This window comes from Bos mutus, chromosome 11 (assembly GCF_027580195.1).
Source record: "Bos mutus isolate GX-2022 chromosome 11, NWIPB_WYAK_1.1, whole genome shotgun sequence".
Taxonomy (NCBI): Eukaryota; Metazoa; Chordata; class Mammalia; order Artiodactyla; family Bovidae; genus Bos; species Bos mutus.
Genome location: NC_091627.1, coordinates 93,039,326 through 93,065,615, shown reverse-complemented (window position 1 = coordinate 93,065,615; position 26,290 = coordinate 93,039,326). Strand labels below are relative to the sequence as shown.

General features: G+C 51.4%; 1 protein-coding gene across 4 annotated transcripts; it reads left to right on the top strand.

Annotated features, from left to right (window-relative positions):
* TEX261 (testis expressed 261) lies at positions 1–26,039 on the top strand. 4 transcript variants are annotated; one of them, XM_070379781.1, is made up of 7 exons: positions 1–262; positions 19,172–19,251; positions 20,379–20,532; positions 22,300–22,367; positions 23,051–23,168; positions 23,346–23,375; positions 24,002–26,039. In XM_070379781.1, the coding sequence occupies exons 2-7, from the start codon at positions 19,243–19,245 to the stop codon at positions 24,211–24,213; spliced, it is 591 nt and encodes a 196-aa protein (XP_070235882.1). In that variant the 5' UTR covers positions 1–262; positions 19,172–19,242; the 3' UTR covers positions 24,214–26,039. The 4 variants fall into 4 exon arrangements, with proteins under 4 accessions (XP_070235882.1, XP_070235879.1, XP_070235880.1 ...); XM_070379778.1 differs by lacking the exon at positions 1–262 and adding an exon at positions 18,088–18,267; XM_070379779.1 differs by lacking the exon at positions 1–262 and adding an exon at positions 18,090–18,267 and having other exon boundaries at positions 23,066–23,168.
* The last annotated feature ends 251 nt before the right edge of the window (positions 26,040–26,290 follow it).

Below are 26,290 nucleotides of genomic sequence, written 5' to 3'. Positions count from 1 at the left end.
GGAGTTGGCTTCTTACAGGGAAAGAGAGAGGGGTGAGGGGCTGCCTTATTAAGTGCAGAGGTGGGACTCTGAGGCTGGTAGCTGGAAGGAAAGAGCTCTTCCACACCTATAGGTCCACCAGGAACAATCCAGAAGGGGTGAGGTGTCCAAAGAAGCAAGTGTGGATGATTGTACACAGTCTGCCCTTCAAGCCTCTCTGCCTTGATCTGAAGCGGTTCTGAAAGGGGGGCCTTAGGTCAAGCCAGCTATTCCAGAAAATCAGGTTGGTTTTCTCCCTCTTCCTAGGCACGAGGGTGTTTATATATGTATTTATATGCATGTTTTGGCTTGTATTGATCTATATGTAGATATATATTTGTATTACTTATTTGTATATGTTCTAAGTGACTAAATTCATCTACAAGGGCATGTATTTGAGATTGTATCTTTATGCATGTTTCTGTATTAGTGTATGTACAGAATTAGCATTTCAGTTCTCTAAGGAACCTAAACAGTCCTGCATATCTAGGTAGCTCTGAGTGGCTGCATAGGTGTACAAGTGTAACTTTGCCTGTTGTGCTGGATCTGGCCCACACTAGATCACAAAGAGCTAATTGTGCATGTTTTCCTAACTGTTCAGTGATACGGCATTGATAGCTCTAAATTACCACAGTGGGAGTATTTACAGCACAGAAATCAGCAACTGGTACCAATCACATTGCTGTTATTTTTATTTCCCAGAAAGCTGGCTGTTAGACCGTTAGCAGCACACACTGGATAGATGTTTGCCATGTGTGAGAGCAACAGTGGTCTCTGGTCTGTGTACCCCAGTTTAGAAGTACATACATGAAAGCATGTCCTGCGTAATGGGTCCATTATTTTAGACTACAGACTCGCGGGTTTAAAATGCACCTGTTCTCCTACAACTAAGCATAATTTCTGTCTCAACCCTCCACTCTTAAGCAAGCCGCTTACAGGAGAACTCAGTGATTTCAGGTTTCGGTTTAGACTGACTGACCTCTCGTTCTTCCTCCTCTTGGTTTCCCATGCTTGTGTCTAAGGGCCAGGGGGCTGTGGGTAAGGGCAGCTCCAGGCATCTGCTGAGATCTGAGGTTTTCCCTTCAGGGTCTTTCCTCATTTGCATCCACTCTCCTAACAGCTCCTGAGATTCCCTCGGCCCATGAAGCATCCAGTTTCCCAGAGCACACTGCCATTTTTGAAACCTATCCTCTTGGCAGGTGTCAGGGCAGGCTCTTTCCTTTCTCCTGGGCACCTGGACTCTCCCTGCAGTCTGCTGCATACAGGAATCACAGGAAAAAAGAAGCAGCATCGCATCCCCTAACCACAAAGTCCCCGATAAGATAAATCTTACCAAGGCTGAAACTCCAGAGGTCAGGGGCCACGATTTGAACCAGTTTGAACCAGTTCTCTCTGACTCCAAAGCCTTTTCCATTCTACCAGACGGGCCAAATTCTCCGTGGATTAGAAGTACTTGGTACATGCTTTCGGTCATGAAATGAAGTGAAGTGTTAGTCGCTCAGTCGTGTCTGACTCTGCGATGCCATGGATTGTAGCCTGCCAGGCTCCTCTGTCCATGGGATTTCCCAGGCAAGAATACTGGAGTGGGTTGCCATTCCATTCCCCAGGGAATCTTCCCAACCCAGGTATCGAACAACCTGGGTCATGATGCGTGCTCAAATAATTATAGAATTCCCAGTTTCATCATTCGACTTTGCAGCAGCTGGCACCTCTCCTGACACTATGGTACAAAAGGAACCCCAGAAATAAGTGTGTGTGGAGGGAGGGCTGTGAGCTGAACTTCTAGGAAATCTGTCACATGTAAAGCCAGTGGAAAACGTTTCACCAACTCCTATTTCCCAGTTTGTCCCACTCCTTTATTAGAGTTTAGTCTTTCTGAACATTCCTAGTTTTCACTTGTTCCTAATCTCTGCTGCTGCTGCTAAGTCGCTTCAGTCGTGTCCGACTCTGTGTGACCCCATAGACGGCAGCCCACCAGGCTCCCCAGTCCCTGGGATTCTCCAGGCAAGAACACTGGAGTGGGTTGCCATTTCCTTCTGCAATGCATGAAAGTGAAAAGTCAAAGTGAAGTCGCTCAGTCATGTCTGACTCTTCACAACCCCGTGGACTGCAGCCTACCAGGCTCTTTCGTCCCTGGGATTTACCAGACAAGAGTACTGGAGTGGGGTGCCATTGCCTTCTCCGCCCTAATCTCTAGTCTGTTAACTAAATTTTCTTTTCTCCCCCTAACTTTGAATGAACTACCTTTTGCACCTATTATCCTTTGACTCTATGCTAATCACATTCTGTATCTGGTGCTTACCTTTACAGCAGTCTCATCACAGACCACCACTTTTAGTTTTCCTCTTTTTGAATTATAAAGAGAAGGCTGCAGGGCCACCAGACTGCCAGACTCAATTACTGAGTTACTGACTCCAGCCTATGACTGTTTTGGAAACAATGCGATAGGAAGAATACAAGATCCTTACACCTTTGTTCCTCATCAGACCCCAGACTGCATGCCCTCATCTTATATAAAGCCCCGAAAGGGGGCCCACAGTCCTTGAGGTATGAGCCTACTGTGGTCCCCTCCTCCACCGGCTGAGGATTAAAGGCACCTTTCTATTTCCTTCAAACTTTCTTTGTCTTTTTATTCAGCTTCCGTGGGCAGAGAAAGCCAAGATTTTGGTGGGCAACAGAAGCAGTGACAGATTTCATTGTTTTGGGCTCCAAAATCACTGTAGACAGTGACTGCAGCCTTGAAATTAAAAGATGCTTGCTCCTTGGAAGAAAAGCTATGGCCAATCTAGACAGCATATTAAAATGCAGAGACATCACTTTGCTGACGAAGGTCCCTCTAGTTAAAGCTATGGTTTTTCCAGTAGTCATGTACAGATGTGAGAGTTGGACCATAAAGAAGGCTGAGCGCCAAAGAATTGTTGCTTTCAAACTGTGGTGCTGGAGAAGACTCTTGAGGCCCCCTTGGACACCAAGGAGATCAAATCAGTCAATCCTAAATGAAATTAACCCTGAATATTCATTGGAAGGACTGATGCTGAAGCTGAAGTTCCAATACTTTGGCCACATGATGCGAAGATCCAACTTATCGGAAAAGACCATGATGCTAGGAAAGATTCAAGGCAAAAGGAGAAGAGGGCAGCAGAGGATGAGATGGTTAGGTAGCACTACTGACTCAATTGACATGAATTTAAGCCAACTCCAGGAGATAGTGAAGGACAGGGGAGTCTGGTGTGCTGCAGTCCATGGGGTTTCAAAGAGTCAGACACCACTGAGTGACCAAACCACAGCAATAACAAATCATCCCACTCATTAGCCTATGAAATCACCCAACCTATAAAAACTAGCCACCTCGTGTTTCCAGGCCTCTTTCATCTTCTGAGATGGCCCACATTCTGTCTACAGAATGTGTATCTCCCCCAAATAAACCTTCTTTCTCTTTACTATGGCTTGTTCTTGAATTCTTTTCTGTGCAAAGCTAAGAACCTAGTCCCAGGGACTCATCTGAGACCTGGGAAGTGACCATCCTCTCATGCCCCACACTCTTTCTTGCAAAGCTTAATCAGTTAAAACAGTCCCTTTCATGATGACCTGCCTGCCGATCTCAAAGGGCTTCAACTGGAGCCAATCCCTGCTATTTCAATACCTGTTAAGAAATTGGGAGACCAATGGTCTGGTTTGCTCAGAACTGAGGGACTTCATCTTATTTAAAAATAGGATGAGTTGGTCACTCTGAAAAAAAAATCACTCCTGGAGAGGAGTCCTAGGGCAACTCTGTCTGTTGCCCCAATGACCCAAGACAGATTATATGGCTCAGGTGTCTTTAGGAGGAGAAATGTTGAGTTTTCAGTTCAATAAAATTGTCTTCCAATAATTTAAGAGAGCAGGATTTACATGTCACTGCAAATAAGAGAATGAGGTATTGTTCCACAGATCAATTCAGCATTGTTTCCCAAATGATGTTTCCGTGAGAGATGTTCATTGGTACTTCCAGAACAGAGTTCCTGTGGTCCCTCAGAATACTGAGTCCTCTTTAGTCTTCCTGCCCCACCCTTATCCTGGGGAGTCCTGTTGCCCATCAATACATTAAGGCTCAGAAAAGCCCCAAAGGAAAACAACCAGTTTCATCCTGTTTAATGGCTCAATAAGCAAGGATACTTGTGCTGACTTAAAAAAAAAAAGCACAACATGAGAGTTACAAGTCTTTATTTCAGGCAAAATAAGGTCTTCAGTCCAGGAGATAGCAGCTTAGATAGAGCTGGGAAACTGCTCCAAAGAGGCAGGGGGTGGGGGGGAAAGTCAGTGTATACATGTGATTTTGGGCAAAGGTGGAATACATAACAATCAAGCATGTAATTTTCCATAAGATTTCTGCTAGTCTCATGAAAGCCTTCACTAGCCATGAGGAACAGTGTCACCATGATGGATTTTAGAGCTTATCTAGATATGAGGAGACACAAAAGTTGGGCTCATAAAATCAGTCCTAAGAATATGTATCCAAAGATCTGCTCTGCCAGTTTTCCTGGAGAACAGAGTGCCTCATTTCAGCTCTCCACCATGAACTCCTTTCAGGGGGGTCTTAAAGGTCAGCAACAACACACGATTTAACCCTTATAGAGGTAGATGGCCAGCACCCATGGCAAGTGCCAATTTGTAGTTGACACTTGTACCAAGGAAGTCTTATCTCACAAGAGGTGAGGTGCCTAATATCTCTGCCCCTCCAACACACACATGAACACACACATACACACACACACATTTTCTTTTAATTCCAGTTTGAAAACTCTGGAAGAGAATATTGATCTACAGGGTCATCTATTTTATGGTTCTGGAGGCCTTTTCCAGCTCAGTGATCTCATAGGGTAATCCAGCTGGAAGTGTATTTTCTATTATTCACTTTCTTTCTTTTTCTCTCTGATCATCCACTGGCATTTAAAAGTTGGGCTTTTCAGCTCCCCAAGCCGCCTCACCCTAGAGTCCCAGGTGTACACTGTTTCCCTCTGGGTTGGAACCCCCAGCAGCCCTGCACCATTTCCCAGAGCCCGGTCATCTCTGCTGGAGGCCCAAGGCCTGGAGAAGATGGACAGAGCCATGGCCCAGCCAGGTGGGCCTTGCCCTCCTCCACACCTTCCCTTCCTCTTACCTCCTTCTCTGGGGCAGCCCAGAATCTTTTCCCCAAATACTGGCTCAGGAAGACCTTGGCTGGCCCCAGCCTTTTCTGAGTCCTAAGGAGGAAGGGCAGTGTGGCCTTCAGCTCTCCAGACATAGAGCAAGGGCATGACCGGCGTAGGAAGTGTTGCCCAGAGCCTCTTTTGGTCCTGCCCCAATGTCTTGCCTCTCTCTGAGTGGTGGAATATATCAAAGGAGGCCATTGGAGTGGATGACCAGATGGGATTTTGTTGTTGTTGTTGTTGTTTTTTGCAGTCATGAACCCCTGAGCTGGGGCATTGAGGGGTGAAAGGCAGGAGGGGCATGCTAGCACCCAAATATGCCCAGAGTTCTACAATCCCCTGAGTAGGATAGATGGGGTAAGGATGTAGACAAAGGTTATAAGATCTGGCCAGAGTATCAGGAGGGTCCTTCCTGAAGGAGGCAGGATTTGGGGACGGATTACAGAGTGGGAGGTATTCTAATCCCAAACTGATGGGAGACTTTGGGTCCTGGTGAAAGTGTGAAGGGGTCCAAGATGGGCTCTGGAGGCATGAAAGGTGGGCATGAAGTAGGTATCCCTTTCAGGAGGCCAAGTCTTAAGCTTTCTCATGGCCTGGGCACTGCCCCAGTCTCCACCATCAAGCCTCATTGAGAGGAACATTGTAAACCAGCTCCCACTGAGGATTCCAGCCTTGGCTGAGGAAAAGCCACTTCATCTTCCCTAGAACCCTAATGCTGGGGATGGCAAGAAGCTGGGCAACTGCTTCTACTCAATCCCTGGAAAATCCCTAGAAAATCCCTGGAAATGGGGTGCCAGGGGCATCTGTATGAACCCTGACAGATGCATGTCAGCAGAGATCGACTGTAGTATTCCAGTTTGTGGGGTTTCCTCTCCCCGCCCACTCCCATTAGAGGATGTGCACTTTAAGAGAAACCATAAGGAGAGCCTCACTGAGCACTGAAGAATTGATGCCTTTGAACTGTGGTGTTGGAGAAGACTCTTGAGAGTCCTTTGGACTGCAAGGAGATCCAACCAGTCCATTCTGAAGGAGATCAGGCCTGGGTGTTCATTGAAAGAACTGATGTTGAAGCTGAAACTCCAATACTTTGGCCACCTGATGCGAAGAATTGATTCATTTGGAAAGACCCTGATTCTGGGAAAGATTAAAGGTGGGAGGAGAGGGGATGACAGAGGATGAGATGGTTGGATGGTATCACCAACTCGATGGACATGAGTTTCAGCAAGCTCTGGGACTTGGTGATGGACAGGGAATCCTGTCATGATGCAGTCCATGGGGTCGCAAAGATTCGGACATGACTGAGCGACTGAACTGAACAGATGAGGGAGAGCAAAGATGGACCTAGAGATCTGTCCCTCTAACAATGGCTTTTCAGACACTGAACAGGTCATCCTTCATAGATATTTGGGCTTGGAGCCTTCCTTACACCCTTGTCATCACACCACATCCCCCCAGGCCAGTCCTGTGCACTGAGCCATCTCTGCACTCTCCTAGGAGTTCGAGGAGCAGGAGCCACCATCAGCAGGGCTCGCTGGCCCGGCCAGTCCCCCGTGGCCGGGCATGTGCGGTTCAGCGGCTGTCTGAGGCCTAAGCAGAGGGGACAGCAGCGCCTTTCCTGAGACAAGTGGGAAGAAGGTATCAGCCATGGCTGACCGAGCGGTGACCCAGGGCTCAACAGAGAGCCAATTAGCAGCCACCACAGTGGCAGTGGGCTTGCCGCGGCTTCCACGAGAAGCCCCATGTGCCACCGGTGTGTCAGCCTGAGTTAGCACCAGGAGGGCTGAGTGGAGTCTGGCTGGAGGCTGCCTGCACTGCGGAGTGTGGGTGATAACACTTCCCCTGGGCTCAGGGCAGCTGGGCCAAGTGAGACGCAGGCGTACGCGTGCCTCTGCCCGAGAGTTAGTGTGTCTGTGCACACACATGTGTGTACCTGTGCACACATGTGTGGTGTGTGCACACATGTGTGGTACATGTATACACATGTGTGGTGTACGCACACAGTGTGGTGCATGTGTACATGTGTGTGGTGTGTGTGCACACGTGTGGTACATGTGTGCGCACACGTGTGGTGCGTGTGTACACGTGTGTGGCGTGTGCACACGTGTGCTGTGTGCATGCATGTACAGTGTGTATACACGTGTGTGGTGCATGTTACCCATTCATCATCCAGGACTTACGTGTCAGTGTGCATGCACACACCAGCTCACGTCCCTTCAGCATGGTTAGTGCGTGCTTTGTGTGTTTGCTTCGTGAGAGTTGAGAATTCTAAGACTGAGCAGGCCAAAGTCCCTGCCCTCAAGGGACTTATGTTCTAGTGGGAGAGACCAAAATGAAACAAGTGAATAACTACTCTGTGGCCGCAGTAGAGGAAAGTACTAAGAGGAAAGGCAAACAGGAAATGGGACAGGGGTTCCCGTTTGAGGCTGTGATCAGGGAGGGCCCCTCGGAGGAGGTGATCTTGATCTACACGAGCAGGAGGCAGCTCATGACTATCCGGAGCAGAGGGCTGTAGACAGAGTGCAGAAACAGGGCCAGAGTGAAGGAGATAGGGTTCCACTGTGCGTGATGTGGATGGGAGGAAAGGGGAGACCCCACAGCTGGGGGGATATCTGACAGGCCAGACCTGGGAACAGCCCTCATTGAGAACCTACTTGTCCAACTCAGCTTGCTAAATCCACCCTCACTGTCCAGCACAGCCAGGCCTCCCCAGGTAGGCCCCTCAGCTCTGCCGATGTGTCCACGGGGTGGCCAGAGAAGCCACTGCCCATGGAGAGAGAAGAGGGCTCTGAACTGGCCTGGAAGCTGCATCCAAGAGGCCAGAGGCAAGGCTGCTTGTGGGTGCTCTGACGCAAGGAACCACTGGCAGATGGTGTGATGGGACTGCAAAGAGGCTGGAGGGGACAATGGATGCCCTGGACATGCTCTCTCAGCCCAGATTTGGGAGGCCTGGCAGGGCTGGGGCTGGGCAAAGCTGGAGGCCTCCCCGCTCTGCGCACCGCCTCCCTGTGGGAAGGGCAGGCTCTAGACCCCAGCAAAGGTGCCAGAGCTGGCTTCAGACCTTGTCTTTCATTTCCCAAACCCAGAAGCCCTGGACAGGGAGCCTTGCAGGCCCAGGAGGGGAAGCTTAGCGGGCTCCGCCACAGGTGGCCTCTGGGAGAGGTTGGGTGGACGAAAGGCAAGGGAAGAGTTCTGGGAGCAAAACTGTCACCACACCAACCCAGCCAAAGGCTTGCTTCCGCTGGGACAGCCTGACTGGGGTGCCTCAGGGTGACGGCAGGCATGGGGCCTGTGTCTGTCTCCCCGTGAAGCTTTGTCTGCGGGTCTGTGTGAGTGCGTATACTTGTGTGTATTCGGTGACTGTGTCAGCTCGGGTCCTTCCTGGTTGATTGTGTGTCTGTGATCGAGGCCCCCGTGCCTGTATGTCTGCAGGTGGGTGCCTCTGTGGATCCCGCAGGTGCCAGCTGTGTGGGGGCCTCTCTGGGTACGTGCCTTTCTGGGTGTGAGTGCGTGAGGTTTCTTGTGGTTTATCGCCTGTTAGCCTCTGAAACGGTAACACCCTGTTCCCTAGCGTGACCCCGCGGCTCTCGGGGAGAAGCTGCCGCCTCCACTCTCATCAGGCGGGTGGAGACAGCAGCTCTGGGGGCTGCGGGGCTGCGGGGCTGGCTGGCAGAGACCTGCACTTCAGCTCTGCCTTTGATGTTGCTATCAGTGTCACCCGCTGCAGCGTGGCTGGCCAGACCGGCAGCCCCCAAACAAGGCCTACACTCATACTGGCCTCTCACTGACCTCTGGCTGTGGTCTCAGACTCCCGTCCTGGCTGCTGCCTACCCTGAAGGGGTGTGGAGTGTGGTGGTGGGCAAGGAGGCGGGTTGGCTGGATGGCAGCTCAGCTGTGTGGGGGGTTCAGAGACTTAAATTTGGAGGAAATTAAGAAGTAATCTAGCCCTCTGCGCAGTGTATCCATCCCAGTGGCCGCAGCTGCATCTTTGTGTGTTCCCATTGAACCTGACTCTCTCTGGACCCTCCTAAGACTGGACCCTCACTGAAACTTGGGAGTGGGGAGGGGAAAAGGTGGAGCTGGGAGGGGCAACGAGGGCCCTGGATTCAGAACCTCTCTAAGTGCCTCGCCCAGGTTTTGACCACACTGGGTGAGGGCAAGGGGTCAGGGCGGGGGAAAGGCAGGCATGGGTTTCCAGACTGGCGGGGAGGGAAGGCGTCGCCAGGAGGCAGTAAATGAGCCTGGTGAGGACCATAGACTCCAGGTGTGAACAGGAGGCCAGAGAAGATGGGAGCTAGAATGGGCTGGAGCACTCAGGAAGGCTTCCTGGAGGAGGAATATGAAATGGGTCTTGAAAGACTGGTAGAAACTGGATGGGCAGAGAGGAGGGGCAGGAAGAACACTGTGAGTTGAGAGAGGAGAGTCTGTGCAGTGCAGGGCGGGGGGAGGGGGGAGAAGTAGGGTCCAGGGCCATGACTCAGTGTCCTCTGTGGGAGTGGGAGTAGGGCCAAGAAAACTTCAGGGAGAAGCCCTTTGCTGAGTAGGAGCTGGAAGGAAGGGGAGGAAGAAGGAGGACTGGGTGGGCTCGCCTTACATGTAGGCCCCTCCTCAGCCAACACAGCCGCTGGACTACCTGAGCTGGGCGGGGCCTCAAGACTGCAGCGCCCTGTGCTCTCCTGGGCACCTCTCCCCACCGGGGCAGCGGTTCTCATCCTGGCTGCCCTGCAGAAGCCTTGTGCAAACAGTGGGGTCTCCTGCGCCATGGGAGCATTTCAGAAACTGCCGCAGCCTGGGCCCTGGCCCGGAGTCTAATTCCAGCGGTCTGAGAAGTTGTTAGGCTGTGCAAGTGAAATGGAGAAGCCCCCAACTCTTCGTTCAGAGAGAGTAACCCACCAGGGGGACGTGGACGCAGCTGCTGTTGGGAAGCTGGGGCCCTGGTAGCCTTTCCCCACCATACCCCAGGGGCAGTTAGGACTCTTGAAACTCTGTGTGCCTCCTACAACTAAACGGTGGGGGGGAAGCAGGGGTGGGAAGGGTTCTGGGGTCTGGAAACACCAAGTCACGCCCTGCTGCCCATACCTCCTGTTTTATTTGAGAAGCAGGGCACATCGCTGCTCTAAGCAAAACAGAAGGTCTGTTAGGAAGGAAAAGGGGCGATTGGCAGCAGGCCCTCAGCCTCCAGATCTCCATTTCCTTGTACTGGAAGCACCTGACTCTGCCCATGGCAGGAGGTGACGACATGCAGACCACAAAAAGTGTGCAGAAGCGGAGGAGGCTGGCATGGGAGGTGAAAGTGTTCCACGTGGGAACGACAGAAAGGAGAGGGCTTGGTGGCGGTAGCGGGGCATGTGTGTGTGTGTGTGTGTGTGTGTGTGTGTGAGAGAGAGAGAGAGAAATATCTGGAGAGTAGGTATCCAGAAGCAGTGTATCTGGTGGCAAAGGCAGTCTCTTGTACAGTCTTTCTACCCTCACTGGGCTGGAGAACAGGCCTTGGGCCCAGAACATTTCCTCCCCAAGAGATTAAAAAGCCCATGCAGCCTATGCCGAGCTTATCGCCTCATGTGGGAACATCTTTTCTCATTTGCAGCTCAGTTTGTGCTCCTTTTTTCTGCTTTTATTTACATCCTTGGCCCTCCTGCAAACCCCAAGCTTTCATTATTTCAAACTCCAGGAAGGAGGGGCTGGGGTCCTTCTGCTTCCACACAAGAGGGGTACACAGAGGCCAACTGGCCTGCATCGGCTGCACCATCCTGAGGGCCACCTGCGGCCCGTGAGGGGCCAAGGCCCACTGCTGAAGCTGCCCTTGCTCTTTCTCCACCTGAGTAAAGGCCACTCAGGGCTCGACTGTGTCGTGATTTCCTTGGCGACTCCAGCACCAAGATTCAGGGGACAGAAGTGTTTGGACTTCTGTTCTGGTGGCTGATGCTGTGATGATCTTTGCTATCCTCCTCTTAATTGGAGTTCCCCCTGGCACTAGCTGGGCTTCCCTAGTGGCTCACACAGTAAAAGAATCTGTCTGCAATGCAAGGAGACCCAGGTTCGATCCCTGGGTGGGGAAGATGCCCCGGAGAAGAGAATGGCAACCCACTCCAGTATTCTTGCCTAGAGAATCCCATGGACAGAGGAGCCATGGTGTCGCAAAGAGTCAGACTCGACTAAGTGACTAACACTTTCACTTTTCCTGCACTGGTTACCACTGCAGGATGATCTGCGGTGAATCGTGTGGTGCCAGGAAGACTAGGGAGACCAACTCAGCCCAGTTTGCCTGTGACTGGGAGGGGAGGAGAGCTGGTTCATCAGAGAGCTGGCCCATCAGAGAGCTGGCCCTTTTCTTCTAGTCAGGACTCTCTGTCATGGGAGACCACTTGGAGCTGCTTGAGTCACAAGAGGAAGACACTCTGCCTGCAACTCCAGGGCTTTGTGATGAGTAAGGGCCAAGCGAGCGTGAATGGCTGTCTGCTGTCTGGGCTCATGGGGCTGCCTCCTCTCCTTGGAGAGAGCTCCCAGCCCTGACTGGACCTCCATCAGCCAGCTGCTTCCCCACAACCCTGCTCAGGAGCTCGTGTGTGTGTGTGTGTGTGTGTGTGTGTGTGACAGAGAGAGACAGAGACATCCACAAGGGTATCAGGTGATGTTTGCCAAGTTAGAGTGCTTCCCTCTCCCTGACTTGTTCTTTCCTGTCATTCCCCAGCCTCACACCCTTACACATCTCCCTCCCTCAGCCCGGACCAGGCCCTCTCAGTTCTGGTAGCTTAGCTGAAGACAAGGCTGAGGCAATTAATAGAGCCTATTGAAGACTTGTCACTAGAAAGCTCCTTAACTCAGCCACCTGAGTTGGGGCCCCAGGCATGTGACAGGGATGGGGGAGGAGTTCCAGGAACACCAGGGCAGCTGCTTGGGTGGGGAAAGGGTTGGGGGTGGGGAAAGGGTTGGGGTGCAGCGGTGGGGTGGGGGATGGGGCAGATGCACAGCAGGGAAACAGGGTCAGGAGGCCTAGATTATATGAGCCTGTAGATTATGCGGACATGGGAGTGGCCATTGTTTTCCACTGTTTGTGGTTTCTCTCTTCCTAGAATTTTGCTCTGGCTGATCTGCTGCAGAACCAAGGCCTGAGAGATGAGGTGCCAAAGAATAAACCTCCTGACTACATGGACCATCCCAGGAAAAGTTTTCCTCTTGGGTGTGGGCACCTTAAAGAGGGGCCATCATGTGGAGACCCCGTAATGTAACACATCAAGTGGGATGGGGTAGCACACGCTCTTAAGTCGTTCCATCCCTGACTCTGTGCTTCTCTGGGGCGGGGGAACTGGCCAGGAGAGAGACAAGAGCCCACAGCAGGACGAGAGGACGAGGAGGGAAGAGGGGCCTGGGTCTCCAGCCTGTCCCTGCCTGTCCCTGCCTATCTCTGACTTCATAGTGTCCCTCACACAACAACCATTGTAGCCAAGCCAGGCAGGGGCAGCAGAGGCCCTGATGCTGATGTAGACCCTGTCTCCAATTGTGTGTAGTGTGAGGGTGTGTAGTGTGTTTGTGAACTGCCTCTCAGATTGAACTAGCCCCGGCTTTGCCCCGCTTCAGCTCCTCTGGCTGCCACTAGAGGGCGGCAGTGAACACAGCCAGGCCAGGGGAACACGAGCTGCACTCCCCAGCCTTTTCACCCCGCGTTTCCTTGCCCTTCCCAGCGCGGAGGGATGACCAGGTTCCAGCCACACAACCACTCGGACCACAGAACCCACTAAAGGCAGTCCCTTGCCCTGGGTGCGGTGAAGGGGTAATGGTATGAGAGTGTGAGGTTAGTTAGTGAAGACGCTGGAGGGGACCAGAGGTGAGCAGAGGTGGTCAAAGTCAGAACCCCGTTTTGTATTCATTACCTCCTATAAGGATAAAGGTAGAGCGACGAGAGGCAGAGCCAGGGGACCAGGCAGCCTGCGGGGAGACAGGCAGGGCCCAGCCCACGACCAGGCAGGCAGAATCACCCCGACAGCAAAGGCAGGTTACTGTAAGAGACCAGAGCAAACCACGTGGCTCCGGAGCCAGACTCCAGATTCAAACACCAGCTCCTCAAGTACTAGCCGTTGAGGCGTTAGGTGAGGCACTGAACCTCCCTCGGTTTCTCATCTGTAAAAAGCAGATGGCAACAGCATTACGTCCTATGCCAGACGTCAGTGTTAAATGGGTTAAAACATACAAATCACCTAGAACAGTGTCTGGCACAGAGTAAGAACACTATATATGCACTAGAGTGCATTTAGAAAAACTACAAAAAGAAACAAAAAGCAGCGATGGTTTTCTGAGAATAGATTCACCTGACGTCTAGTTTCCCTAGGACATCCTCATGAGATATATGGGAATGGAGTCCCATACTCCCAGGCATCGAATAGGTAACATATGAGTTAGTGAATCAGTAGAAGTTAAAGGAGTATGTGTAACATTGGTAAAAATGTATGGAGGTACCAAGGTCTGTCAATATGTAAATTGATAAACATTTCACTCTACAAATCTTTTCACTCTTGGGTTCCTTGAATTAAGCATGAGAGCCCTTCTGCTTTTTCCCATTCCTACTTCAAGAGGCTGTGTTTTTTTGAGGAACTGTGAGTCCTCAACCTTGGTTCCTAGGGCAAGTTTTGGCTTTAAGACTGTGGGGAAGTAAAAATGCCCAGCTGTGGAATAACAGTCCTGGATCAGTCATCTGAATGCCCTTAACCTTGTCCAGCCTCATGTTTCCCTTATCTACAATTCTGGGGAGGAATGGGGGGATATTTTTATTATATTTTCCTCCTTCCTTGGGAGGATAATGCTCAGGAAAATAAAAACTACGATCAATTGAGATTTTATTGTACTTCTACTCACTGATACTTCTTTGTCTCAAATACGAAGTATCCAACAGAAAAAACTTGACCAGGAAGTTCCCCTACTGGGCCCATCAGGAGGCCAGATCACGTGATCCAAGGCTAGCTGACTGACTTGTAAGGCACCATATGCTTTTCTCACAAAGAGACTGAGTAAGGACAGACAATTTGAGGCATCCTAGGAGAAGGAAATGGCAACCCATTCCAGTGTTCTTGCCTGGAGAATCCCAGGGACGGGGGAGCTTGGTGGGCTGCCATCTATGGGGTCGCACAGAGTCGGACACGACTGAAGTGACTTAGCAGCAGCAGCAGGCCCAGCATACTACAAACATTTACATTTTAAATTTAATTTATAAATAGGTGATACATTTACATATATTTACATAGTTCAGTACTTTAAGGATATACAAAACATGCGGTAAATGCCCTCTCTTACTCTTGACTCCAGCTCCTCTCTTTCTGTCTAGGAAGCAAGCAAAGTGACCATTTTCAAGTGGACTCTTCCAGAGATAGCCCATATAAAGAAATATCTATGCAGATTCTTTCTCCTTATTCTTTGGCTTTTTTCAAAAGGGGATCCTCCCATATGGGTACATAGAGAACAGTCTCAACTGTCTCTATGGCTGTGCTTTAGAATGTACCAAAACATACTTGTCCAGTTTCCTATTAATGAACATTTAGGTTGTTCTCGGTCTTTCCCAGTGCTGTTGTGAAGAGCCTTGTAAATAAGCACGCAGTCATTTAAGGTCACATTTCTTATACACAGCCCTCAGAAATTCTTAACCAGGGGTGTGGGGACGCCTTAGAAGTCAGCATATATAAAATTCAGGGAGACAAAACTGAAGGACTCTAGAAACCTGGAAGGGAAAAAACTTCCTTTATTTACACTAAGGTCTAACAGAAATTTAACATGTCCTTCCATTATGAATGCAGCCAACACACTCAAAATAATTGGCAGTATCTGTGACTTTCTCATCTCACATGGTTGAAGGTATTTTGAAAATATTTACACTCATCCCTTCTTTGTCATTGTGGTAGTAGAGGAAAACGGTTTCTTTACGCACCACACTCTGACACTAAATGTGTGGGTTTTTTCCACACATCAACTTTGTGACTCTCTGGACACAGACTGGGTGCCCTACAATTGTGTTCATTTCTGAGACTATCTGCCTGGAGTTATTGTCAGACTCCACAGCTTTAAGACCTTGGTCCCACAGCACTTCCTTCAGTTCAGATTCAGCCACAGCCATGGGTCCCTGTGGTACCACACTTCTGTTCCACTTGGCTGCAAAACTAAGGGTCCTACATACCACCTCAGATTGGATAATTTCCTACAATGGCTCACCAAACCCAGAAACATTTACTTATGCTTACCAGTTTATCATAAAGGACATTATACAGGACAGAGATGAACAGCCATACGAAGAGGTGAGGTCTGAAGGGACTGAGTCCAGGAACTTCTGTCCTCAGGGAGTTGGGGTGCACCCCCCTCCCCTCAGGTGGACGTGTTCACCGTTCTGAACCCTATACTTTAGAGATTTTTATGGAGGCTTCCTCATGATTTTTAACTCAATCTCCAGCCCCTCTCCCCTTCCTGCCAGACAGAGGATAGGATTCAAAGTTCCAAGCTTCTAGGGAATTCCCTGGAGGTCCGAGCTCTCACTGCAGAGGACCCTGGCTTGATCCTTTTAGTTGGGGAACTAAAATCCCACCAAGTCAAGCAGCGTGGTCAAAAAAAGAAAGAAAGTTCCAAACTTCCAGTCTGGTGACCAGCCCCCATCCTGAAGCTAACCAGGAGCTCACCAAGAGTCCCTCATTAGAACAAAAGATGTTTCTATCACTCAGGAAATTCCAAGGAACCTAGGAGTTCTGTGTCAGGAACTGTGGGCAGAGACTAAAAAAAAAAAAAAAAAAATATATATATATATATATATATGTATATGTATATGTATATATTTCTTATTATGTCACAGGCAGGTAGTTACTAGACTTTCTGTTAGAACGGGTTATGTTATTCATTCATAAAGAAGCACATGTGTGTGTATGTGCTGTGTGCTAAGTCACTTCAGTTGTGTCTGACTCTTTGTGACCCTATAAACTGTAACCCACCAGGCTCCTCTGTCCATGGGATTCTCTAGGCAAGAATACTGGAGTGGCTACCATTCCCTTCTCCAGGGATCTTCCTAACCCAGGGATCAAACCTGCATCTCCTGTGGCTCCTGCATTACAGACAGATTCTTTACCACTGAGCCATCAGGGAAGTCATATATATATGACTATATCATGCAGTTATCAAAAAATTTTTTGATATCTGTATTTCAGTGAATTTTTTTTTGCTTTGTAAGCTTATGTATTTTTTTATTCATGGCAAACTATACATAACACAAAATTTACCACGTGAACCATGTTAAGTGTACAGATCAGTGGCATTAGGTGTATTCACAATGTTATGCAAGCATCGCTACGAGTCATTTCCAGATCTTCTTCATCTTCCCAAACAGAAGTTCTGTACCATCAAACAGTAACTCCCTATCACCCACTGTCCCTTCCCTCTCCAACCAACCACCATTCTATTTTCTGTCTCTATGAATTTGATTACTTTAGACACCTCAGATAAGTGGAATCGTACAATATTTGTCCTTTTGTGGCTGGCTTATTTCACTTAGCATAAGGTCCTCAAGATTCACTCATACTGTAGTATGTGTCAGAATTCCCTGTTTCTTAAGGCTGAGTGATACTCCATTGTATACATGTACCATTTTGGTTATCCATTCATCTGTTGAATTGTTTTCTTTCCATCTTTCGACTATAGTGAATAACGTTGTTATGAACATGAGTGTGCAAATATTCCTTTGGATCTCTACCTTGAATCAGTTCAGTTCAGTTCAGTCGCTCAGTCGTGTCTGATTCTTTGTGACCTCATGGACTGCAGCATGCCAGGATTTCCTGTTAATCACCAACTCCCAGAGTTTGCTCAAACTCATGTCCATTGAGTTGGTGATGCCATCCAACCATCTCATCCTCTGTCGTCCCCTTCTCCTCCTGCCTTCAATCTTTCCTAGCATCAGGGGCTTTTCTAAGAAGTCAGTTCTTTGCATCAGGCGGTCAAAGTATTGGAGCTTCAGCTTCAGTGTCAGTCCTCCCAATGAATATTCAGGACTGGTTTCCTTTAGGATGGACTGGTTTGATCTCCTCCTAGTCCCAGGGACTCTCAGTACTTTCAATACTTCTGGGTATATACCCTGGAGTGAAATTTCTTGATAACATGGTAATTGTGTTCAATTTTTTGAGGAATATGTATTTATTTTTATGCATGAAAAATGTTCTGAGATAAGAAACATACCAGAGGCCCCTTATACATTCCTTATCTTTGCATGCCTGTCTCCGCCACCAGACGGGGGACTTCTTGATGGGCTGTCCTGCTTTTTGCGGCCGCTCAGTTGGCCCTTCCAGAGGTGGAGTAAATTCAGCACCTAATGAATTAGGTGCATTCAGCACCTAATGGACGAAGTCAACAGAGAGGGAGAGTTAGGCTTCAGGATGGCTAATCAAAGATGCCCCAGTTTCTACCTGTGCCACTTGTAGAGGTACAACCTGAGGCAAGTAACTTTCCTGGGATCGGATTAATTTCCATCCTGAACCTACAGCCTAGCCTTTAGCACATTGCCTGGCACTCGAGAATTTTGTTTCTTTTACCTCCAGGAGCAAAAGAAAGCCCTGGGCAACCTGCCTGGAGCCTTCTGGTCCGAGGCTGCTGGGGAGGGGTTGGGAGGCGAGGGATCACGCTCCAGACTGACGCAAGAGTGCACAGGGAGGGGCCGGAGGTGACCTTTCGAGCTCCGGTACTAGCGCCGCGTTCCGGCCCCTCAGGACCGGCTGTCCCGCCTCCCCGGGTTGCATTGCGTATCGTCTTCTGGGTGCAGCCGGGGGAGCCCGGCGATCCGCCGGCACACGCCGCTGGGGCAGCAGTTGTTGGCCCTCCGCGCCGGTAGGCGGCGCTAGTCTTGACCCGGCCGAGGGCGGCTCTCGGGCCGGGCTGCTCTCGGCGGCGGCGCACTACCGTCCGCGGGGCGGGGACGCGGCGAAGGTGGCGGCGGCTCCTTGTCGCCCGAACCGGAGCGCGCAGGCCCGTCCCGGTGGTCGCGGGCGGGCGGGCGGGGGCGCCATGTGGTTCATGTACGTGCTGAGTTGGCTGTCGCTCTTCATCCAGGTGGCCTTCATCACGCTGGCCGTCGGTGAGAGTGCGCGACCCGGCCCCGCGCGGGCTCCCGCTCCGGCATCTGTGCCCGCCGGGGGTCGCATCACGAGGGCGCCGGGGCGACCGGCGAGACCCCCGCCCGGCCCTCCCGCCTTCGCAGCCCCCCTCCTGTCCCGCCTGGTCCTGTTTCTCCTCCTGGCCCCAGCAGCCCAGCTGACCGCGGGTCCTTCCAGGAGTCACAAAGTCCACCCCAGCGGTGCCCGGGAGAGGCTGCCTGAGATGCCCCTTGCCCGCGCACCGCCAACCAATGTCGCGCCCGTCCTCGCAGAGCCGGCCGCGCAGAACTTTTCCCGACCCCTACCGCCGGCCTTTCGCCTCTGGCCCTTCGTGCTTCCAACTCTCTGACACGCTTTCCCCTCCTTCCTACTGTTGATCCCAGCTGAGGTCTCAGCACCTCCGAGAAGCCCTCCTTATGAGGTTTGATGGTCCAGCCGCGCCCTGTTCTTCCCCTAAAGTAGCACCTGTCACACTGGGATCGTCTGACTCCATTACTGCTCAACCTCTCCCCCCGGCCCCCCCTCACAGTTGGGTCAGGGAGGGGACTTTGTCTGTCTTGTAGTGTGCCCAGCTCTCAGCCCAGCCTCTGGCATATTTATTGGATGAGTGAAAGAAATTCCCTTTTATGGGCCAGAGGTTAGGTTTGTGCTGAGGCATCAAATACAGGTTTCCATTCACTTTTATGAAATCTCTCCTTAGTTGCCTTGACAAAGTTTTACTTGTGACTTGGGAGGGTAACACCCGGGTTGTTTGGTTTGTTCCGTACCTCATGGACTCATGAAAGGTTGGGTGGGACCCAGCTGCAGATAGAGGGCTGATCAGGATGGTGGGAGTGACCCTGGCTAATGTTCTCCCTGTTTGCCTTGCTCTCCTCCCCCCTCCAGCCGCCGGACTTTATTACCTGGCCGAATTGATAGAAGAATACACAGTTGCAACCAGCAGGATCATAAAATACATGATCTGGGTAAGTGACAGCTTTCCCCAGGATCCCCCTCACTCTTGACCTCCCTCAAAAGGAGGAAGTGGGGAAAGTTTGGCCTGGGTGATGAGACCCCTGACCTTGCTGTTTCCTGAGGGTACCATCCCCCACCTCCCTGCCCTGTACCTGGTCCCCTGGGTCTGCTCTCCTGGGCCTAGGTCTTCCGGAGCTTCCTTCCCCAGTGGCATTGCTTCACTGCAGGCCTTGTTCTCGGTTCCTTAAGGTGAGAGCCAAGTGCCTGTTCTGTGTTGACAGGACCATGGCTTTGCCTTTGATTGTCTTCAGTGGTCTTAGCCCCTTGCTCTGTTCACAGCATTTAGAACTGAGAGGAACCTTAAGGACAGTTTTGAGTACTTGTTGAACCAAGTGACTTGTTCTAAGAGGGAGACACCGTCCGTGGCACAGGCCCTGCCCTGCTCAGGGCTCATGGAAGGCTTCTCTTCCTGATGATACAATCCTTGCCATCCGTGTCAAAGCCACAGGAGAGACTGCTGGTGGTTTCTGCAGCTGCAGGAGAGGCTGGGGAGGGGCTGGAGGCACATTTGAACAGGAGGAGTCCACTGCCTCTCAAATCACCTGCTGTCAGAGCCACTTTCTCTCTGGCATGACCTGGGGTAGGGAGTCAGTTGTGGAAACAAGACCATAGCTCTCAGCCCTGGGTTCAGGGACCAGCTCATAGGTGTTGATACAGGAGTTAGTCCTTCATTCAGCTAACTGCCTGCCATTTGTTATGCGCTGACAACTGTAAGTCCTTCAAAATGGTGGTTTTCAAACTGCAGGTGTGATTCATTGTTGGGTTGTGCAATCAATTTAGTAGGTCATTATCAGCATTAAAAAGGGGGGGATGGAAAAGACTAGATTGAAATCTGAACTTTGATCACATCTATGTATGTGTGCTGGGGTCACAGTGTAAGCTGTGGGGTGCTGTCAGACAACCTCTGGGGTTAAAAAGTGCTGCCCTTTGGGAGCCGAGAGCCTAGTTGGGGAGGTCAGAACTGTGGCTGTGAAACAAGGAAAGACTGAAGCATGTTGCCCTGAGTAGGCTAGGGGTTAGTGAGTCCAGGAAGGCTGCCTGGAAGCAGCTCCCTGCACTGTGCGCCTCCGCTGTTCAGTTCTCCACAGCTGTGCTGATTGGCCTCTACGTTTTTGAGCGCTTCCCCACCTACATGATTGGCGTTGGCCTCTTCACCAACCTTGTCTACTTTGGCCTCCTCCAGACCTTCCCCTTCATCATGCTGACCTCGCCTAACTTCATCCTGTCGTGCGGTGAGAGGGGACGGAGTGGGAGGGACAGCTGAGGTGGGATGTGCCCAGCTCCGTCTATGGCACCGAAGAGGGAGGCAAACCACTGAGGTCCTCCAGGAGGTCAGGCTGGTTGGCAGTTGGGGCTCTCACATGTGAGGAACCAAGAGCCCACACTGGCTCTAGTGACTAGAATTTGGAGGGCTGGGATGCTCAGAGAGGGATGGCTTTCCTGGGGCAGGTGGGGTTTGAAAGATTCGAGAAGGAAAAAGAAGTGGGTCGGCTGAGTAGTTACAGCCCTTAAGAAACCACTTGGCCAGGAAAAGCCCAAAGCCTTCCCCCGGCCTGCAGGCAGCGCTCATCCAGTCGTCTGGCCGTAGGCCATGATTAAGGTGAGCTTCGTGGGGCTGCGGGTCTCCTGCAGACAGTTGCCTTGGGGTAGACAAACGTGTTTGGAGGGCCCTGGCCTTCCTGCCTTTGCTCTGCCACCAGTTTCTGACCTTAGCGTCTCCATCTGTTTAGTGATATTTGGGAAAGTCATTCGGCACATAGATGCTCTAGTTATTTCTGGAAAAGGTTCTAGACAGAATCTGGTTACCAGGATTGCCTTTTCTCCCTTCAGTTGTTACTGGTCATCATAGCCTTTTGTCAAGATGTCAGATGGAATTGGGGTTTCTTAGAGCTACTTTTCTATTTCTGTGAGAGAACCTGGAAAGAAACTGTCATTCACAGGAGGGCATGGTGTTCAAGCCAGGACTGAGTGCCTTGGTTTGATTCCACTGAAAGATTTGTGGGGGTTGGTGTGAGGTGTCCTTCCTTGGACACTATGCCCCTCTTGCTTCTTCCTAGGTGGGAGGGTGCTCTCCACCCCCCACCCCCCACCTACAATGGCATGCTCCCTTGGCTTCCCGTTGTCACTCCTCAACTTGCCCTCTGGATGCCTGGGAGAGTTGTTCTGAAGGTCTGTGGGTGTAAGGCACCATCCTGTCTTTCGGCAAGCCCTTGCCCTAGAGCATGGCTAGGCCTGGCAGAGCTGTTGTCTCTGCTGTAGAAGGGGAGTGGCAAGAGGAGAAAAGAGGAAGGGCCCGTGCTGCTGCCAGCGAGGCGTATTTGAGGGGTGTTGGGTTTGAGGGGTGTCTGCCTTTCACTTCACCACAACAGGAACGCCTGTGTCTGAGCAGCGGGTCCCCAGGATCTCCCTCTGTCTGAATTTGGCTGCACATGAAGGAGGTTTGTGGGGATGCAGAACATACCAGTTCAGATCAGCCAGCCTTACCCCGGGGCAGGATAAGGAGAGACCCGCGTCCCCGGAACTTTGAGGAGCCCTGAGACTGCACTGCAAAACGTCCAGCAGATGGTGCCCTTTATTCCTGAGGAGTGAGCGCCTCTGTCTGGAGGGGACGCAGGAGCGAGTGCTCGGCGTGACTTCCTCCTCCCCCACCGCCCATGCAGAGCTCTCTTCAGGACTTAGGGCCACTCTAGACCAAGTCATTTGGCACGGTGCTTTGGGCTGTGTAGCACTGAAGTCTCATTTTTATAACATTCAAGGAGTTTTTTATCTACTTCTGATTTAACTCATACACTCGGCAGTGGGCAGATGGGGGCTCGTTCTTTTGTTTTAACAGACGGGAACCTGAGTGCTGGAGAGTAGCGTGCTTGGCCCACGTTGCACTCTGGGTTGTGTGTAAAGTCAGGACCAAGACTTGGCTTCTGACCTCCGGGGCCTTGTGAAGGCTAAAAGTCTGTTTTATGTCATCCCTGAGACTGACTGACTCTTCATTCCCTCAACAGGGCTAGTGGTGGTGAATCATTACCTAGCATTTCAGTTTTTTGCAGAGGAATATTATCCTTTCTCAGAGGTAAGAAGTCTTCAGTATGTCTTCAGACTACTAACAGAGACAGCAGGGGTAAAGGGGATTTGTGTGATTTCTTTGTGTATTTGGCTGTGATTTGAAACAGACTATTCAGGGATAACACATTAAGAAAAAATAATATAGATGATTTTAGAAAGCTGTGAGTATGAGGAGCAATGACCCTTTGGCTGAGGAAGAAGGCCACTGCTGTCACCCAGTGAGTCCTTTGGGTCTCTCAGGACCCAGCCTGACATCCTAAGGTCAGGAAGGGGCGTGGGGTGACCTGGTCTGATGCACACCTCACAGGGCAGGGCTGGGCCACAACCTTGAACCCTGCTGCTCTAGTTTGGACCCTGGAGAAGAACAAGGTCACTTCTCCAGGAGATACGGGTCGGTCATGGTTTTGCCTTCCATCTATATCCTTCGGTTCAGAGGAGTTGCTTGTCCTGGTGACCAGGATTCAGGGATTTTGGCCTGAATCGTGGTCATCTTCAGTCTCCACCTTTCCCCACTGAATCTTCTCCTGGGGCTGTCCTGTCTCTGGGGCTGTCCTGTCTCTGCTTCCTGGGCCCTGGTCCCCTTCAGAGATCCCATGTGGGGTCGTCAGTGTGCACGTGACCAGCTTTCTAAGATACACAGTGACTGCTCCTGGACCGGCCTTGGCACCTCCGGGAGCATCATCTTCTCAGTGTCTCTGTTGCCAGGTCCTGGCCTATTTCACTTTCTGTCTGTGGATAATCCCGTTTGCGTTCTTCGTGTCGCTCTCGGCTGGGGAGAACGTCCTGCCCTCCACCATGCAGCCAGGAGGTGAGAAGAGGGTGGGAAGGGGTCATGGTGGGAGGGCACCAGCAAGGCCTGAGCTGCTGGGGGAGCCAGAGCCCACCCTGTGATAGAGACACTTGAATTCTGGGTGGGCAGCACTGTGTTCACACACACACAAGCATACACGTACACACACTCATCTCCCTGCCTGTGTCTCCACAGATGACGTGGTCTCCAATTACTTCACCAAAGGCAAGCGGGGCAAACGCTTAGGGATCCTGGTTGTCTTCTCATTCATCAAAGAGGCCATCCTACCCAGTCGGCAGAAGATATACTGACCCCCTGGGGAGGGGATGCTGGCGCAGGAGCCAGAGAGTCAGGCCCCTGGGCCTCCGCACTGGGTGGGGGCCGGGAGTTGGTCGGCACCTTCCCCCAGCCCTGGCCCTCCTTCCCTCCACTCCCCTGGAAGCCCTCATCCCCACCCTCCTCAGGAGGCTCAGCTCAGGTCAGATCTGATACTGCTGGAGGCTGAGACCTTAGAGGCTGCCAGGGAGGAGTCAGGGCCTGCTTAGGCAGGAGGCTACCACCCACCTGGGTGCACAGAAGCCGAGCCCCTGTGGCCCTCCTGCTTCCTCCTGTGATCGGTCAGGAGTTCTGGCTCAGCCCGGGCAGGTAGGGCCAGGGCCATGAAGCTGAAGAGCAGACAGTGATAACTGCCAGTGGGCAGATGGCCACGGGAGGGGCTGTGACTTAGCACTTGCAAGTTTTTGCTGTTGAACTGTGAATTCTGTCCAAGTGCTGATTCCCATTTGAATAAAGATTCTAGGTGGCACTGTTTGCCTTAATACCCTGAAAGTTCATCTTCCTTTCTTCTGCAGACCTCCCACCCGGACTGGCTTTGCTGCACCAGGGCTCTTTTTCCATGTTTGGGTCTTGCCCTTCCGACGGGACCGTTCTTGTGGCCCATAGTGGGAAGGGGACGGAGATGAGGAGCCGAACCTGGTGGGGGGATGGGGAGTGGAAGTGGAGGCAACCTTTCTTAATCCCCTTCTCCCTTCTTCCGTCTCTTCTTTCCCCTGGGGCTCTGTGACTGCCAGGCTGGAGGCAGAGAGGGGATAGTGTGAGACTGGGTTAGATTTTTCAGGAGAACATGTATAATATCCTATTTGTAAGTCTTGTCGTAGGGAAGAGGAGTGGTTTCTGGCTGATTTCTGGCTTGGGCTTGAGGAGAAACAATAAAAATTGGCTTCCAGGCAGCCTGGACTACAGCCTGTTGTGTAAGAAACTGGTGGTGGGAGAAGCTGTCTGTTACTCTAAGAGCACACAGGGCTGGCCCTCTCTTCTGAGTGGTCGTGGCTCCTAGGAGGTGAGTGTCTTCTCAGAAGACAGGCCAGGTCCTGGGCACAGGGCAGCATTTGTCGACCTTGCACTCCAACTCTAGTGCCTTCCAAGTCCTCAGCAGTGTGTGTGGGAATGAAGTCCCGTGGGAGCCATTACCGGCACGTCCTGTACCTCAGAGCAAAGCAGGCAGGTGCAGAGACGGACAGCACGCCTATGGTACCGTTCAGCCACTGGGAGACCTCTGTGCTTGAAAACCTTGTTTCTACCTCCTGCCTCCAGTCCCACCATAGCCCTTCATTTCCTTGGCTTTAGTATTGGCTTTCTCTTAAAAATAATCAGCCTTCCCCTTTCCTGGGGAGGAGCAGCCATTTTGGCCTCCTCTCAGTGGTGCTGAGATGGCCAGGCCCTTCTGTCCTATGCAGACAAGGCAGGACAAGGTCAAGGAGGCTGGAGGCCAGTGTCCTGACTGCTGGCCAGCAGCCGGCCTTGCTGTCTCTTGCTGTCTCTTTCTCACCAGTGGCAGCTTTGCCCCTCCATTCACTCCACTGCTTGTGTTCCAGGGGTTGCCAGCAGCCTTGTGCTAAGTCCAGTGGACCCTTTTCACATCTCTTTCTGCATCTCTGCAGCGTTGGGCAGGTTTCATCACTGCCAGCTTCCCAAGCCCTTTTGTGGCTGGTTCTCCCTCTCTGCTCCCTTCCAGGCCAGTGCAGGCTCCTCCCCTCGCCCTGTGCACAGAGTTCTATCTTGGGTTCCCTGGAGGAGCCTGTCCCTGCTCACGGCTTCAAGGAATTGAGAGCTGACCTCCAGCCCCAGCATCCCTTTTGGTCCTCTGAACCACAGTTCTGCTGCCTTTGGGCACGCAGACAAATCTTGTAGCCCAGACAGCACTTGTTGCTGTCTTCTGCATACCTGCCTTTTTTGGGTACCTGCTTTGGCCCGAAGATCACTCAGGAGCCCAACCAGACACCTGGTTTCTCTTTCTGCCCAGACATCTAACAACTGTCAAGTTTACCTTCTTAACCTCTCTTCATTTGAGCCACTCCCACGGTCATCAGCTTTCACCTGGATTGTTGTGACAGCCTCCTTTGGCTTCTCTATCCCACAGCTGGAGTTGTCTTTCTAATGCATAGTTGATCCAGTCACTCTCTGGCTTACAACCTTCCATGGCTCTCCGCTGCCCTCAGGATAAAATCCAGACCCCTTAGCATGGCTCGTGAGACTCGTGGAGTCTTGGTTCCTGCTTGCCTCTCTGGCCTCTTCACGGGCCACTTTGCACTCTGAATTTCAGCCTCCTGTATCCAGAAATGCCCCGTTGCTTCTCCTTCATTTTACTCACCTGGGTACCTTCTCTGTCAGTTCTCAACTTAGACTTCACTTCCTCCAAGGAACTCAATGTCCCGTCTCCCTCCAGCACACCACACAGATGACTCTGGTCTTACTTGCCTGCTGACTGCTCTGTCTCCCCACTAGACTGTAAGCTCCTTGAGGGCAGGGACTGTCCAGTTTTTGTATCAACAGCGCCTAGCTTGGCACCTGGCACATAGAAAGTACTCAATAAATGTTTGTTTAATGAGTGATTTGCAGTGACGTGTACAGGGGCTAGCAGGGGATCCAGGGGAGCTTCCTGGAGGAAATACAGGTGCTTTCAGTCTCCACTTGAAGCCACAGGACCTCCCTCCGTCCTCCATATAGAAACTGCCTCTGCTTCTCTGAACTGCAGAGACCCCAGTGGCAACTGGGATGAAGGAAGACCAGCGTGGCAGGAAAGCCAATGGCAGGGTGACACTCTAGCCTTCCTCCTTCCTGTTCTGGATCTGGAAATGCAG

Excerpts from the sequence above, each read along its gene's own strand:
- TEX261 (XM_070379778.1), top strand. The coding sequence starts at position 18,198 with ATGTGGTTCATGTACGTGCTGAGTTGGCTGTCGCTCTTCATCCAGGTG. Across the intron at positions 22,368-23,050 it reads AATATTATCCTTTCTCAGAG|TGTCTCTGTTGCCAGGTCCT; the intron begins GTAAGAAGTCTT and ends TCATCTTCTCAG. Across the intron at positions 23,169-23,345 it reads CTCCACCATGCAGCCAGGAG|ATGACGTGGTCTCCAATTAC; the intron begins GTGAGAAGAGGG and ends GTGTCTCCACAG.